General features: G+C 38.6%; 1 protein-coding gene across 2 annotated transcripts in view; it reads left to right on the top strand.

Moving 5' to 3' along the window:
• E2F3 (E2F transcription factor 3) overlaps positions 1–17,318 on the top strand; it is a 40,849-nt gene extending 23,531 nt beyond the window's left edge. For both annotated transcript variants that reach the window (XM_085540132.1, XM_085540135.1), the window contains exons 2-7: positions 6,669–6,780; positions 8,960–9,179; positions 9,746–9,906; positions 11,390–11,502; positions 14,055–14,190; positions 14,933–17,318. In XM_085540132.1, the coding sequence (XP_085396258.1) occupies positions 6,669–6,780; positions 8,960–9,179; positions 9,746–9,906; positions 11,390–11,502; positions 14,055–14,190; positions 14,933–15,198 (1,008 nt within the window). In that variant the 3' untranslated portion in view covers positions 15,199–17,318. The remainder of the gene's footprint in view (positions 1–6,668; positions 6,781–8,959; positions 9,180–9,745; positions 9,907–11,389; positions 11,503–14,054; positions 14,191–14,932) is intronic.
• Positions 17,319–17,709: the final 391 nt, after the last annotated feature.

The raw sequence follows: 17,709 nt of genomic DNA, 5'->3' as shown, positions 1-17,709 counted from the left end.
AGGATAAAGCATTTGTTCTCATGGCTATGTTTCACTGCTTTCTTGGCTTGGTGCAGGTCCTTTTGTTTAATTTATAAGTGGTAGAAAATGTTCTTCTGTTCAGACAAGACTCAGGGTGAGTGGTGTGAACTGCCACACCACAGGGTACCTCCCTGTGCACTGCACTACTGCAGGAGTGAGCTGTCTGCAACCGCTGAGCATATCTGAAAGCTAATGTATTCGTTTCAGGGGGTGTAAAAATGGCATTGTATGATGTTCTGCCGTAATAATAACTGGGAGGCAGTCATGATACTTGCATTTTTTTTCTTTGGCAGCAACCTCTGCATAATTCAACCTGAGAAATGAAAATCATTGCTGGCCTCCTCTGGCTTGCATCCTACTTTCAAACAGGGATCTGCTGCTGAAACTCAGCCGCCTACATTTGAATTTTTTTGAGCTAAATATAAGTGTTATGGTTTGGTATTTAAGTACTTACAGTTCGTGGTTCCCTTGATACTCTTGACACTTCTCTAGGAATCATGAATATTGGAAGTCAGTGGAAATAGGATGGTTTGATGAAGCCTTGAAAGAAGCTTCATTAGTGTAACACTATCAGCCTTCAGTTCTCAGGGTCAAATGCTAGTGAAGAAGGGCTGCTGATGATCAGAACATAGTTTAATTTGATAATTATGTGGGGTACCTGTTATGGAATTATAAACCCAAATAGGACATGCAAAGGAGACTTCCTCCTAATACTCACCTACATTAAAAGCAAACATTAATTCATCTTCACAGACAAATTATTTGTTTTTGATGTAGACGAATACTAGGAGAGAGTCCCCTTTGTATTTACCTTAATTAAAATGATAATAAGTGATACCTAATGAGTGAGCTGATAGCTTAGGAAACACAAATTAGTGTTGTGGAAGAGGTTTATTTATCTTTTTCCTTTCTACTACACTTTCCATTTTCTAAGAAGAATGCATGAAGTTCCTGTGGTACAGTAGGTTTTATAGGACAATTTTTATAAACTGTGCTTTCACTTGATTTAAAATGTTCCTTTATGTGTTACTTTAAATACCAGATGCTTGTCCCACAATTAACAATCCAGGTGAATAAGTAGTGATATTGCAGAGCAACATCTTCCTTCTTGTATAGGTTTTAGAATATATTTGATTCTAAAGGCATTTTTTTGTGCATCTTTCTCTATGCTTTTACCTTAGTCCAGTGGATGAACTATATATGTAAAATATAATTTGAGGTAATTAAAGTGCCATTCCTTTTCTGTTTTGTATGAGAACATATACTTTTGACAGAGAAGGAATATTTTTGGGGAGATCTGAATGGCTTTTCAGAACCTCCTTTTTAGAAACATACTTTCAGTTCTTTTTACGTACAAATGCTTTAATTCCAGTCTACTCCTGTATCTTCCTACTTCTTTTCTTAACCCCTCTTTTTATGTTTTTATCCTCCCATGGTTAACTTCTGAAACAAAGGGTAGCACAGTTTAAATTTTTGGTAGCTGTGCGTAGACCATTGGAGTAGATATATCTTCATATAAATCCATTTCCTTTCCAGGAGATTGGATTGTGAAGTTACTTGACCGTTGCTCAACAAAAATAGGTAAATACAAGGAGTTGTCGCTAGGAGTCTTAAGGCAGTGCTCTAATAATCTTCTTGTGTCTTACTGATGACCTGAGTGTTTCCTAGCTTCTGACCCCTGCTGAGGTCTCTCCTGCTTTCCTCTTTGCCCCTTATCCTATTTTCTGGTGTTTCCTGGTGTAAAAGTTATGCTGTTTGCTAGATGCTCACCTTGGCCCTCACATATTAGAGATGGTGTGGTTGAACATCTTCACAAAGAAGGGGCTGTATCTCCTCAGTCGGTGAAGGAGGAATTTTCTTGGCTTATCAATAGTCCTGTGAATTCATCCAGAGGTGTCTTTTTCCTTTGGTTCTTCTCCTGTATTCCTTCACCATCAAGCTCTGGCTTAATTTATGCTTTCAAGATTCTTGCTTTCTTCTCTGCAGCTCTTGACCTCTGGAACAACTATCTAGAATTCATGCCTCAGAACTTCTGCTTCTAAATTGTGTTTTAAAGTGATTGCTTAATTTTGAAGATGTAAAGAAATGCCTATCGAAACTGAATGTAGCATTTGTATGATGGCTTTCTTGCTGCAGCCAACATTTATCTGTGCTGTCTGGGTAGGCTTGGATCCCCTCCCCAGCAATATCTGCCTTGTGGCGGCATACAGAAAAGCTGCCATTTTATCTGCTCCTAGCAATTGTAATATCTTCTACAGCCAACGTGAGGCTTAGTCATCTGCTCTTACTTAACCTGCTCAGCTTGGTCCTTGCTCCAAGTCACCAGCAGTGGCTCAGCTGAGTGCTCAAATACATTTCTCTGACTTGCTTCTGCAGCTATCATTTCTGTGCATAACTCCATCCTCACCATGCTTGGTCATTCTCAGTCTCCCTATTTTCTATGCCTGGATAACCTCAAACTGACGTTGCTTTGTGACTTCTCAGCCCAGTTTCTTGGAGTGGGTTATATTATTTTCTACTCCCATCTCAGTAGAATTTGTGCCATTTTAATCTTGTTCCTATTCAGGGTTCAACTTTTGTCTGTTTTGATACAACTGAGAGAGCTGCTGCTCTACTATGTTCTGAAGGATATGAGCAGGGGCATGAGATGTGTCCTGCTCTGGATGGGATTATTTCAGATCATAGTTTATCTTAGGTCTGTCTCCTGCAGACTTTGCAACTGCTTCACATCCAGTGAAGAAGCTGAGGGAGACATCTAGCAGGAAAAATTTCAACACACATAGTTTGGCAAAGTTTTGCTCTGCGGTTTTGTCACTGGAAAGAATTAGAAGATGTTTTTTGCTCTTCTTCCCTCAAACCCTCTCAAAGAAAAAAAGCTTTGGTTTCACACAGTTCAGCCTTCAAAAGCTGATGCTGGCTGTTACCCACTGCTGCACTTCCTTCTCTGCTGTCTTCGCAAAACCCCATGCTGGCTGTTGCCTAACACTGAGCACTTTGTTGTGCTCTTACAGGGTAACACTCTGGCTTTTTTTTTCTTTCTTTTTTTTTTTTTTTAATTGCTACTGTGTAATATGAAAGTGAAGCCATGCAAATGCCAAGAGGGAAAAGAGGTGCCCACTGCTCCCGCTCAGCAGCCCTCAGTGCTGGGTTGGGTCTTCTGCAAGAGTACCTGCCTCCAACCTGTTCCTACAAGTTAATCTTTCAGGCTGTCTCAGCCTATAAAGTGAGTTGCATCAGGTTCTGCCTACTTGAAAATACTTGGCTTATCCCAGTAATTTCTAAACTGCTTTCCTATAAAGCCAAATGTTCCTTTGAAGATACTCTTGTAATTTTGCCTCTGGGATTAATTGTGGTGGGTATCTGTTTGCTGTTTGTTTAGTTTGTTTGCTTTCGTATTCAGTGATGGTTGAAGCTAAAAGGGCATAACTATATCAGACCTGACGTGCCACCTGTTCCTAGTGATCTGCGCTGAGTGGTGGATCCCTAGTTGTATCTGTATCAGCAATTGCTTGTGGTACTGGAAGAAGCAGCAGAGTCAGATCAGCTGATACCAAACACGTTCTTGCTGTCTGTCTTTCTCTGTTGCTTTGTGCTGGTGTCCTTTGTCTTGGTGCTTATGGTCAGATTCTGCGTGCTCTATCGAAAGGATCTGCATGCTATGACTGAGGAAGCAATGCAAATAAGTGCAAATTATACCCAATTTGTGCAAATAATGGATATTGTGCTTCAGCAGAAATAAGTTACACAAACTCCCTTCCAGTACTTGAAGGGAGTGTATAAACAGGAGAGGGAATGACTGTTTACGAGGGTGGACAGTGATAGGACAAGGGGGAATGGTTTTAAACTGAGACGGGGAGGTTCAGGCTAGATATTAGGAGGAAGTTTTTCACACAGAGGGTGGTGACACACTGGAACAGGTTGCTCAAGGAGGCTGTGGATGCCCCATTCCTGAAGGCATTCAAGGCCAGGCTGGATATGGCTCTGAGCAGCCTGGTCTGCTCGTTGGTGACTCTGCACGTAGCAGGGGGTTGAAACTGGATAATCATTGTGGTCCTTTTCAACCCAGGCTGTTCTATGATTCTATGAATCTGTAATTTTTAAAATGGTTATGATTCTACCACTTGCTGTTGACATTTCTCAGGGGAAGTCTTGTATTTGAAAGCACTATGAATAATTTTGGAGGTGGGAAAGAAAATGTGAATTACCCAAAAACTCCAGAGCAAAGAAAAGGCACCTGAAAATCTTTGGCTTGTAACGTGGGGAAGAAGAAAGTGACACACAGTACCACTTCAGTCCTGGATCTTATCAATTATGAAGTTTGTAAAACAGGAAGGGGAAGAAATTGCTTGCTGAGTGATGTGTAACATCTGGCCAGAAATGAAACATTCCAAAATATTTCTGAAAATTGCTTCTTGGTAATTTCACTAAGCTGTTCTAAACTCTTCTGAAATATTTTGCTCTGTATCTCTCTATATAGTGAGACTAATGATATCATGTTGCTTGCAGTACACCCATATATACCCAGCTGGGCTTGTGCTGCTGTGCCCAGCCACAGGATGATGTTTATGTTCTCTACCTACCAAATCCAATTGTTTGAAGTTCACAGGAGAAAGTTTCAAGTGTTTAAACCACAAAAGCAAGGGCAAAATTCTGTTGCTCATGTGTTACAAGACAAGTTCAGACACAGTTTTGATATTTAGTCCAAACTTGAGGGTTTTTGTTTGTTTGTTTTTCTGGTGGGTAGAGTTGCTGCAAAGCTCTGGATTTTTAGTCTTTAGCGTTTTCCCTCCTTTTCACACCTGGTTTTGAGATTCTCTTTTATCTTTAATTGTATCCCTTTGGCCTACTATTCCCACACTCTGAATTGTTTCCTTTTCACCCCTCCTTTCTTTTCTCTTACAGTTTGCAGGCTGGCAAACCACTTAGTTTGAAAAGAAAAATAGTGGAATGTATTTTTCCCATTGGAATAGCTGTAATCTTAATTTAATCCAATTACATTGTCTAAAATATTAGCTGAACACATTTGATAACTGTTCACAGAATCCCAAGGATTGGAATGGAACCTTGAGATCATCACATCCAGCCCCCAGTTGACCTTTTCAAATAAGTCTTTGGATTATAGAACTGATGTATTGTGGAGATGAGCAGAGAGATCTCACACGTTTAGAAGGTGGCTGCTGATGGGCCACCTGAGGGTGGGAACATGGTGCCTGTGTTGGCTTGGTGGATGTAGGTAGTTCTGTTCTGCTCTGTCACTGATGACTTAGTGCTTCACCCCTCCATGCAAAACAGAAAAGAATGTCTTCAGCACTCATGCAGTTAGTCTGTAGGTTTATATGTTTTGTGTGCTTTAACTCACCTTTTAACAAGTCTGAGGTTTTCAAACAGTGTCCAGCAAAAGTATGTCAGCTATCCAAAACCAAATACATATAAATTAACTTATTTGGAGCCTTCTGTAGGTCACAAACCAAAGTAAAATGCATAAACTACATGGCCAGTACAGAAATATCTGTCTTACAACTCCATAGCAGAATGTATTACTTCATTTTTGTTCACTAAGGAGCAGGGTATGATGTTACTCTTAGCAGCAAGTCTAAAGAATGAGCAAAGAATGTACTCTTGAGTTTTTCAAATTGATTGAATAAATGATATTCTTCACGGAGAGTTATTTGGGTAGACTTCATTAGGTATAAAACTTCTTTTTACTCTTTTCTATCTACTCAGGGAATGTTCTTTCTATTCTTAGACTATCAAATATCCCTATATCAAATTTCAGTAACTTGAGCGGTATGGAAGAGTTATGAATTGTTTCCAAAGACAGCAGGTTGTGCTTCTGTCTAGGAAGAAAATTCCTATCAATGGTAGTTTTTGTTGCAGTTTGTGTGTTGCACAGTTAAGCAGTTTAATTATTTTTCTAAAATCCAAACATTGAACACAGTTTTCCTTTGAGTTGAATGGAATGTCCAGTAGATCTTCAGGCATCATCTTTCTGATACTACTCTTGATCCACCTTGGTTCCTTGTATGTAGCTTTAATGCAAATTTGAAATCATTGAAAACACAACCACTCTGGTTAAGAGAAAAATTGCTGACAGGCAGAGGAGAACAGTTATCTAGTTCCTCTCTTGATATGTTGTGTAGTATTTCACTGATGGAAAGTTGATAATACTGGAATTTTCTGGTCCTCTCAAAGCCATTGTTTCAAATGGCAAAGGAAGAATTTAACCTGCGCTACTGCTACCCGTGCTCAAAGTTGTATGGATACAATATGGATATAATATAGCTACGATTCTTTTCAATAGAAATGTAGCTGTGTGGGTATATGTATTTGTGTACTTGAGAGATTGGCTTTAGCTTTCCTAACTGGAATGTTTTCAATTTGGGTGAAGGTTTCACAAGTGTTTTAGAATTTAAAGATCTGTTGAATGTTTTAAACAAAACCATTGGTCTCTCCTTTGACAGTGAAATATTTAGTACGCATTGGGATTACAGTAAATATTCACATGTCCTCATGATGAATGTGGGGTAAAACCTATGCCTACAGGTTCTGTGAAAAGTTCTCTGCTGTCTGCCTTTCCCATTGAGCCAATATTCTGTTTGATGAAATAAAATGCTCTCATTAACACCTTGGTTTGTTTGTTTGAACAGGCAAAACGAAGGCTGGAGCTGGGAGAAAGTGGCCACCAGTACCTTGCTGAAGGACTAAAGACTCCAAAGGGAAAAGGAAGAGCTGCAACAAGAAGTCCAGATAGTCCAAAAAGTAAGGGCATTTGTAGTATGCTATGTAGCATGCTATGTATTTTTTTTTAACTTTGCTAGCTTGATATCAGCAAACATGCTGCATTGCTAAGTTAATGATGGAATCATAGATTATCCCATGAGGAAGGGAACCCCAAGGATCACAGTGTCCAAATTCTAGCTCCATGTGGGACCACCCAGAATTCAAACCCTCTGTCTGAGGGTATCGTCCAAATGCTTCTTGATTTCTATGGCTTGGGGCTGTGACCCTGGGGAGCCTGTCCCAGGCACTAATGACCATGTCAGTTGCAGCATTTGAGGCACGGACTCAGATATGAATGATCCAAATCGTTTATTACAAGTTCTCACATCCCTTCTATACCTTCACAAGTTGTTATTTTCTAACTTTCCCATTCGCCCTTACAACTTTCCCAACCACCTTTACATGTCAACAAAGCATTCTACAAAACACTTTTCAACTGTCCATGCAGGCACATATCCAATCAGAGTTGTGAGACCCTTCTTCTCCTTGCAAAGGTGTCCTTGGTTCTCATGCTGTTTATCTTGCTCCACAGCTGCTGCTCTGAACAGCTTTTCTTGTATTCCCACAGTCAGTGAAGAATCTTTTCCTAACCCCCACCTGACCCTCCCCTGACGCAGCCCTGTGCTATTCCCTGGGTCCTGTTTCTGCCACCAGAGAGCTGAGCTCAGCACTGACCCTCTGCTCCCCTCCTGAGGAGCTGCAGGCCACCATGAGTCCTTCCCTCAGCCCCTTTGCTCTGGGCTGAACAAGGCAAGGGACCTAATGCTATCATGTTCTTTACAATGGCAGTCTAAAGTTTTGCTTTTAGGTAGGATGTCAGTTTAGACTGACTTTTACAAGTAAGTGTGGGACCTGAACCTTGAAAACATGAAAATGGCTACCAGATCTGCCAAAGATCCATCCTGTACAACACTTCACCTAACCTAATGCAACAAAAGGTTTGAGAAGTACAGAGACTGTTTTGATAACAGCGATGATCTTCAGTATGGTGACAGAAATGGAAAGATGATAGTGGTAAATAGCCAAAAGGTTATTTACAGGGAAAAACTCACCCATATGTAAGCCTTCAGTCTGCTGGGAACCACTGAGACAGTCTCCACCAAGGAGCAATATCCAAGAGATGCTGCCTTAGTGGTGGTCAGCCCTTAAATGAGGTCTAGAGTAAGTGGAGTCAAGCTCCACCCCTTCCAGGAGCACAGCTGAATTACTCTCACCTGTGCTCCCACAGCTGACCCGACACTTGCCTCAGCTGATTAATCAGAGGTTCAGGTTGTGATTACCAATTTCCCATACAATCTTCCAATGGGGAAACTTCAACCCAGCAGAATTATAACAGCAGTTGTTTTATTTCCCTTGTCAGAAAAGCCTTGAATGTTTAGAATTGATTTTTTTTTTTTTCTGATCTATGTATTTTAACTCCTAAAAGCCCATCTATTAAACATATTGATGTTGCATTTGCATATGAAAATAGAGAATCGTAAGATTCCAACTGTTTGCTGACTTCTTACTTAATAGAAGTGAATATTGTTGCTTAGTTTGAACATTGTTTGGTTAAGGAGAAATGATTATCAATTGCATCTCATGTCAATCTCATCTAATTCACTTGAGCTCTTCGTAAATCAGGAAGACTGGCACAGATGGAATCTGTCATTTTTGTTCTCCCACTGAAGTACACCTAAGTCTTGTTCAATTGCATGAGAAGCACTTCTCTTACAAGAGGGAAAAATCCAACCCTGATGAGAGCTGGCTATCAGCCTGATGGAGAAGAATGATTGGGTGTATTTTCTGTTTTTTTTTTTTTTTTTTTTTAAATGTTGCTGCCAGGATAAATAGATTCTAAAAATACTGTTAAGAATTCACATAGCAAAAGCCTGAGTAGATTTTTGCTATACGCAGCTGTCAGAGTAATGGAAATATTTGCATTGAAAAAAAAAAAAGTATTTGCTCATGTACCTGTGATTTTTGGGAAAAGTACATCTTGAAATACAAACAAATAGCCAGCGGTGAGCTGCCTCTTAAAGCAGCGGTTTGAGAGATTTCCTTAGTAAAAATGAAAGAAATGTCTGTAATATGTATCCTTTCACTACTGGATGCTGCTTTCGGAACTAATATGAGAAAACTGATTTGTCTGTTGGTTTTTTGTTTTTTTCTTTCCAAGCCCCAAAATCTCCTTCAGAAAAGACTCGGTATGATACATCACTTGGCCTCCTTACAAAGAAGTTCATTCAGCTGCTGAGCCAATCTCCCGATGGAGTTTTAGATTTGAACAGAGCGGCAGAGGTCCTCAAGGTGCAAAAAAGGAGGATTTACGATATCACCAATGTACTGGAAGGCATCCATCTCATTAAGAAAAAATCCAAAAACAACATTCAGTGGATGTGAGCATTCATTATCCTTTTCCATTCCTCCTGGCTGGTTTCACTGTTATGGCGTAGCAACGTCTCCCACCTTCTATTATAGCGCTTTGCTCCAAGCAATGATCCAGAATGTCTTCTATCAATATAAAGCTTTTATTTTTTTCCAATTAATTGAGGCAGATTTTCAGCATATAAGTAGTGTTTGTCAGGGAAATTATAACTCCACATTTTGTCTGAAAGGTGGGTTAGCTAATTTGTTTCTGCAGATGGAAGAAGTTTTTATGTACTTCTCTTTACATGCTGTTGTCCTCACTCTTTTTCAAGGTGTAGTTAGAGGAGAGGGGTGTTAGAAGCAAGACTGCTTTACAACATCCAACTTTTCCATCTTGCTGGCAGTTCCAAGACAAAACTGTCAAAATTAAAAGGTTATTTTTCTGGAAAGTGTGGTTTGTGTTGATACACAATGAGCAGGGAAAAAGGACTAAGAAATTGTTTTGCAGTGTCTAACTCTGCTTTTTCATTTTCCTGTGGTGTGGTGTCTAGTTTTACAAATGTTCAAATGATGTCTTTGTTCTCTGGATTCATAGGGGCTGCAGTCTGTCAGAGGATGGCGGCATGATGGCACAGCGTCAAGGCCTCACGAAGGAGGTAACTGAACTGACTCAGGAAGAGAAGAAACTGGATGAGCTAATCCAAAGCTGCACACTGGACCTGAAGCTGCTAACAGAGGACTCAGAGAATCAGAGATATCCTTTTTGGCCAAAACCTCAGCAAGGATCAGTTTCCTTGCTGCTCCTTTAACACCAGAAGAATTCTTTCCAGTAACATGATACAAATCATCAGATAATTCCACAGGTTGGCTAACTGGTTTCAATGTATTTTTATCTAAAAGTTACTTAAACCACACTTGCACCTGTAATACTTCAGAAATGCCAACCAAAAAAAGCAGTATATGAAGTAGCCTAAAGCAGAACCAAGAATTCGGCTGATTAATGAGTGACAGCATCCAAACCCCTGTGCTTCTTAGACTGTTTCCAGCCTAAATCACATCCCATTCTACATGTGCAAAAGGTGGGGAGACGAAGTCTTTACAGACCAACAGGGTTGTGTGTGTCCATGAGTGTACACTCGCTATGTAATGCATGTACTGCATTAAGCTGTGTTTGTACATTACAGGCACAGAGTGGAAAAGTAAAGCTGAGAGTCAGTTTAGTATGAAGCTTGCAAAAATATATTCAAGTTTATCTGATTTGAGAGTCTACAATGAAATATATATAAAGGTTTTGTGAACTCTCAGAATGTCTATTTTAGACTAGATTGTTTAATGTAATAGCATTACTCAAATGTATAAGGCTTACATGGCTTCTGGTATTTTGTCTGCTAAAACCTCTTGTAATTAAGCAGTTCTCGCTTTCAATAGATTTCCTACCTACTAGCAACAGAGAATATTTTAATGAATACTGATATGAAAGATTTTATTACTTTAAATAGTATTTCTTAAAGACCATTTAATAATCTGGACTTATTCTTAGGAAATAAGTATGTGGGAGCATCAGTAGGAAGTAATCTGAACAATGTAGACATGAAAGCAAGATTGCCGAGTGGCCTGGGGAATAGGGTCAGCACTGTCCTCAGACAAAAGGTTGGTCAGCATAGAGCTTTAAGTGAGACAACACTGAGTATTATGATTCCCTATTTTTTCAAGCAGTGACTGGGTAGAGACCCCTGCACTTCATCCTCTGGGGAGCCAGCAGCTGGGTGAGGAAAGATCGCCATGGGCATTAGCATGTAGGAGAGTGTAGTCCCCGGAATCCTTCTGTTACTCTTAAGTTTGCCAGTAATACTAGCAATTAGTGAGGAAGGGAAGCAAAAATGCTAAACCTGAGGATGGATCTGATTGTACCTCTGTGCCATCTTTAGCTTATATAATTGAAGCCATGGGATTGTTTAATGGCGCTTAACCTTGACAGACAGAGTCTCTGCTTCTGAAGATGTTTTCTTTTTCCTTGTGTTTAGGTAGGGCCAAAACTTTGCTTGGTTTTTTTTGTGCTTTTTGTGTTGGATGAAAGTTCTCTCACACTTGTTTTGCAACCAGTGCAGAGGACAGGAAACCTGGGGCTCAGAGTAAGAAAGCTGTGAGAAGGTGGAAAAGCAGTTCAAAAAATGTTACCTCTTCTAATAGCCTAAACATATTGTAATCTGGGTTGGAAAATTCCTTAATGTGATTACATTAGCTTATGTGACATACCAAGATATTCGAAAAATTAGTGGCCTTAAAGACCAAACTGTTATAGTTGTGAAAGCTCCTCCAGAAACAAGACTTGAAGTGCCTGACCCAGTGGAGGTAAGGAGAACGTGGGTTATTCTGTTCATTATTCTATACATGGAGTAAGTGTACACCATGCTTTACTGTAAAAACTGTGCCCAAGTTGAATCCTGTTGGCATACAATTCTGTAATCATCTGTCTCAAAAACTTCAGGTGTTTTTTAAAAAAGGTGAATCTTAAACAATAATTTTACACAAAGTAATCTTTATTCGATCTTCTTCTCTTAGTTCCAGACTTCCCTTCAGAGTAATCAACGCTATTTACAACTTATTCTCTTTTGCCGTTCTCTATGTAAATAATGGGTTCTTCTTCAGTGGTTGAACATTCCTGTAAAACCTTTCCCTTAAGACTTTTGACTATTATTTTTCTAGCTTTAAGTAGTTTTAGTCTTTTAGTTCAGGGATAAATTAAAGTCTTAAACATCTCACTGTCTTGTATTACTGATATCCTATTTAGAAGAGAAACATGTTTTCATGTAGGATTCTCTGAACTAATAAAGCTATTGCTGAAGCTTGTGTTTCATTCCTAGAATCTTTTCTGATTTCTCCTTCTTCCATCATCCTCTCTATTGAAATATATATTAACACATCTATGTAGAATGTCTTACATTCTGCTAGCACACTTTTTTTTATTACTGTAAAATGTGTAGAGGTTGGAGGTTCCCTTTTCTATTTAAAGACTTCAGAAGCTGCCCATGTTCATCTCTATCTCTCCTCTTTTGCCTCTTGCTGCTTAGGCCACAGTGCTTAGGCCACAGTCTGTCTCTCAGTGCCAGCTTTTGTCTATAGGATGTCCGGCTCTCATTCTATTTTCCTCACTTTGTTTTTTATTTCAGGTAGATATCCAGGTGAATTAGTCACTTCTCACTTCCTTTCTCTGACATTACAGTTACAGTGAAAAATGCTTCTGGTGGCTTTGCTTTGAAAATATCCACAGGGAGCAGCTTCACATCGTTTCTCATGTCTTATGAGCCACAAGATTTAGCTGCTCCTGGGATTTTAGCTTTTGGTGGCAAAAGTGTGCTGCTTTACAGCTCCCAGATAACATGGCAGACCCATGTATGTTGGGCAAATGTAAATGCTCTACGTGTGCCACAGCTTTAGAGAGTCAAAAAACATCTTATTTCTTCACTTGGAGAGCATTTAGAGATGAGGCTAAAGCACAAAATCCTCTGTGCTGTGTACGTTCCCCTGTGTTATTCCTTTGTCACCATCACTGCGCTGATTCCATTATCTCAGAGCTACCTGCTCCTGGGCAGGCAGTAACAGACTCCATGCTGTCACTTCTCTTTTATCAGTATCTATCTGTATATGTAAAGAATTCTGTTTCTTTCCCCTAAGCATTACACTTACATTTTTGAGTGAAATCAGACAGGTAAAGAGAGAGGCACACCATGATTAAAAGTAGTACCCAGACCTCTCTTATCCTATATACCCTCACTCCCTTATCCTATATAGCTCACTCATTTAACTTTTTTTAGGCAGTAGGAGTCCTGTTTATTTCTTTCATTTGCAGTTATATTTCAGTGACTTTTTTTTGCATACCTCAGTCACCCAACTGTATGTTCTCCAACTCCTGCTCTCTAATTACATACAGCATCACTCTAAGTATTCCTAGCTGTTATCTGTGCCCTGAGGTTCTTGTTCTCGTTCTCTGTATCTGAAATGCTGCCTACAGTGCCATATAACTGCCAAAGCATAAATAACATGAAGAACATTTTGTCAAAGTACACAATCAAATGCATTTTAATTAAACCTGCCAAGAAGCATACAACATCTGAATTCATGTTTGTTTTTGTTTTTAACTCTATTAATGTAATACAGCCAGAGCAGGCTTATGTTTAACTAGAGGCATTTATTATTTTTTCCTCGTGACACTATGAACAACTTTGGAGATGTTCTGTCTGTCTGCAATATACCACTTCGCTTTATTGCATCATTGTGTGAAAGCTAAGAAAACTAGTTGAAATGAATTAAGAGATCCTGCTGTTGGGAGCATCTTTAAAACTAGAGTTGCTTCCTTTGCTTCTTTGAGGGGGGAGCAGAAGTGCATTTCTAAACAGGCTTTATTGATGAAAATGCTTTTGTTGTTGTTTGGAAAAGCATCCCCCAGGCAAACGGGTGAACTTTCAGCTGTTTGATTTCAGTGTGAATCAGTACCAAAGATTTTCTTTTTTTAAAGGTTGTTCTGACACCTTTTTGAAGCAGAAGTGTTTACACAGATACATCCAATATCAGTGTTAGAAATAATGACTTAGATACCGTAGTTCTGTTCCACCAGAATACTCCAGGTTATTGTGGGCATTGGAAATTGTTAGGAGTTCAGTCCTTTATAACTCTGGTTATGATGCAACACACGATGGACTTCTCTTTTTTTTTGTGTTAGTGCACAAATCTTAGAAGCCTTTCGTGTCTTCACAGCTGTATGTTGAACTTCGCATTGTTTTGATTAGTAAAAAGACACATTCAAACCTTCTGTTACTTGTACCCCCTTAAGAACTTACTGTGAGTCTCAATGTTCTGCGGTCTTCGTTGCTGTAACATCTTACCGACGTTTGTTCTGTTACCAGAGTGCACTGATACATTTATCTAGTACTCAAGGACCTATTGAAGTTTATCTGTGCCCAGAGGAAAACGATGCTCTCAGTCCAATGAAAACCTATAGTCAGGACCACAATGGAAACATTTCCAAAACCATTTCCAAAGGTAAAATGATTACTTTCTAATACTAAAAGTCTTCCTTCATGCTTTATACAAGATTTATTTATTTGTTTATTTGTTTTTACTTCTGCTACACAGCTTTTATTTTTTGGCTTTAATTTTTAAAGAAGTGGCAAGCTGAGGTACCCATTATCCACTATGTTCCTCCAGTGTATATTCAGGGGAAAACATTTCCTCTCTCTGACAGGAGTTTAAAAATAAGAGTCGTATTTGCATATGATATGGAGCTATGTAAGCAAAGTATGTGACACATTGGGGAAAAAGAAGAATTGTTCCTACAGTGTTTTGAAACAGGGTGGCTGCAGCAGAGATCATTCTCAACACCAGCCAAAGATTTCTGTGCATTGGTATATAAAGCTGCACAGTGTCACTGATGACATCTGTTGCATAGAAGGGTTGCACTTGGGAGTACTTCAGGTTTGTGAGCTCCTCTAACAAAGAAAGTCATCCTTCATGCATCTTATTCAGTAGTTGTTGAGATCTTGGATTTTTTATTTTGTTTTTTAACTGGAAAAAAATCAGTGCTGATAGAAACCTGAGATTTTTTCTGAGAAGCCCTTTGTTAAGATGTCAAAAACAGGCTACAAAATATCTGATCTCGAGGACATTTTTTGCTTAAATGATGTTTTATGATGGGCTTATATGCAGTTGTTACTTTATGTCATCCAGGTCTAATAGTTCTGATGGCATTCAGTGTATCATCTTTATTTTTTCTCCCCTTCTCCAGAAGTGGCTTCTGTTAACTCAGGACAAGGTGACTGCTCAGTAAATATGGCAACAATCTCTCCATTGGCTTCTCCAGCCAACCTACTACAGCAGACCGAGGACCAAATTCCCTCAAACTTTGAAGGACCATTTGTGAATTTGCTGCCTCCTCTGCTTCAGGAAGATTATTTGCTGAGCCTCGGGGATGAAGAAGGCATCAGTGATCTCTTTGATGCTTATGATTTAGAGAAACTTCCTTCGTTGGTGGATGAATTTATATACAGCTGATTCTCTTAAATGAAGTGCGTATCTAATCTGTGTTTTTTAATGGAATTGGAACATGTCCATTCATTCTGTTGTCCCCTGCTTACCATAAAATAGCATTATCGAATAAACTAGGCTCTTGAACGCTGCTGATATTTTAATGAAATTCTCCCTAGAATACTACGAAAAGGTCTTCTCCTTGACCCTAAGCTCCAGTGCCTTGCGAGTCAGCAAGGGCAAGCAGGTGACCATAGAAGTTCTGTATTCACACTCCCCGAGTCTCTGCTTTCCATGACAAGTGGGGTTAATGGAGAAGGGCTCAATGAACTGGCTTAGTCGCTAAGAACAATTTTATAATAGTATTTCAGGTCGTGCCTTCTGCAGAGAATGCATGTCTTCTGAGTGTCACAACATGGATTGTAACTGCAGTAAGCATAAATATGAAGTAATGCAGAAGTGCGAATTGAGCTTCTTCAGCTACTTGTGGGAATGTTTAAATTGCTGTCATAACGCTCGTTTTGAGCTGCATATAATGTCTCATTATGAGGTCAAATACTTACGTCCTTAAAAGCTTTTAATAAAGAAAATACACTGTAAATGTAGTGTATATCGCGGATATTGAAAAGTATGAAGTTCTGCCACTTCTCGTAGTAATCACAGATTTTTAATACTGCTTGTGTGTGTGTGTGTATGTGTGTGTGAAAGTAGTTTGTGTTGGTTGGTTGTTGTTTTTTAAACTAGAACGAAGATGCACAGTTCGATTTCACTGCCCCCAGTGTGTGCATTAGAACTGGTACATAATTTTTTTGTGGTACTAAGTGGGGCTTTGCGTTAAGTGCCTACTAGAGATGCACTGTGGGTTTTCCCCTCTATGGAAAACACTTATGCCAAGCTTTGTTCAATATATCATATTTATCTCAGTGGGTTTGCTTCCTCTGCTTCCAGCTTTTTATAATTCTCTTCTCCAGCAAAATGGAACTATTTTTTTTTCTATTTTTTTTTTTTCTTTCCCAAAGTACATAATTGTAAGTACCACATCAACTGAATTGCATTTATTTTTTTGAAGATCTTTGGTAGAATAGGATAATACCAATATTTATTTTTCTGAAAGTGAGAGGAATTCTAAGAAGTCTTACTTTTTTTTTTCTTTTTTCTTTTTTTTTTTTTTTTTGAGTGTAAAGTACGTTGCCACGTTCTGGGCTAAATTAATGTTGATTAGATGATGCCCGTGTAATCCTTTTGTTTGCATTATTGTTGTGCTTATCTGACATATTCAGAGAATTAGTACTATTTGTACTGTAGTAGAATATTATGTACGCAGGTATTCTGGTACCATTGAGTTGCTGCTATGAAAGCTCACACATGAAAAGGCAAGAAGCCACAGTACTAAAAAGAAAACTATATGACTGTGTGAGTTTTGGAATATAACAAATGTATAAAGGGCAACACGTAAAGAACTGTTAAACAGTGTTAAGTGTGTGTTTATATGTACAAATGTGTGCATAGATCATTCAGCAGTTGTATTTAAGTTGATATATGTTTCCACTCACACTTTAGTTATCAAGCAGTTTTGTATAATAGATTTAACTTGTAAACACTGCCAGAATATTTTTTAGCTGGTTTGTAATTTTTTAAGAGTTTGGGTGGTTTTTTTTTTTTGTTTTTTGTTTTTTTTGTTGTTTTGGTTTTTTTTTGTTTGTTTGTTTTAGATGTGGATCTGTAAATAAAATTGTAGTAATTTAAAGTTTCCGTCTTGTGGAAGAGGAAAGTAAAAGTTGTGTGAGCATGAAGATTTGTGAGACAAAGGGGCACTTTTGAAGGGGGGAGAGAAAATGAAGACTAATGCAGACCATCTCTTTATGTACAAATTAAACACCTGTCCCAATGTGCGTGGGCTAAATACTAATCTAATTTAGCTTTGCATTGTATGCTAGTTTTAAAAAAATTCTGTAAAATACTGTAAAAAAAAAAAAAAAAAAGGAAAAAATACAACAACAAAAAAAAGCTTTTATGGCAAGTTTTGTAAATAGATTTATTAAAGGATGACCTGTTCTCTAGCTGTGATCTTACCACTTCAGATGGGTGTAATTTGAATAAATTTTGTATGGTAATGAATCAATAAAAAGGATTTTTTAAAGAGTTTAGATTTGTCTACTGCTTTTTAAAACCATTTCTGGTGCCTATCATGCTTATGAGTGGAAACTAGCTGGTTGTGTTATTTATTAGTGCTTCTCATACTTATTTTGCATCAGCTATGTTTCAATTCTATTTCTTTTTCATTATACTAACAAGTTATGGCTTTAAGTTATTATTATTATTATTTTTTAAACCAGAGTGAAGCAAGAAAAAAAAAGATGCCAGACACACATAGTAGGAGATCCAGAAACTGGAAAACCATAGGTTTACTCTCATTGATTTCCTCCCCCTAAATTATCGGATACTTCTTGGACACTTCATAAAAGCCTGGTTATTCTAGGATTAAATAGCATGAAAGAAATGGTTGAGGATGTTAGCTTTCCTCCTGCTAATTTTCCA

This window comes from Coturnix japonica, chromosome 2, assembly GCF_054131305.1.
Source record: "Coturnix japonica strain WE chromosome 2, WE-NBRP24, whole genome shotgun sequence".
Classification (NCBI taxonomy): Eukaryota; Metazoa; Chordata; class Aves; order Galliformes; family Phasianidae; genus Coturnix; species Coturnix japonica.
The sequence above is the reverse complement of the archived record's forward strand: the minus strand, read 5'-3'. Positions and strand labels throughout refer to the sequence as shown.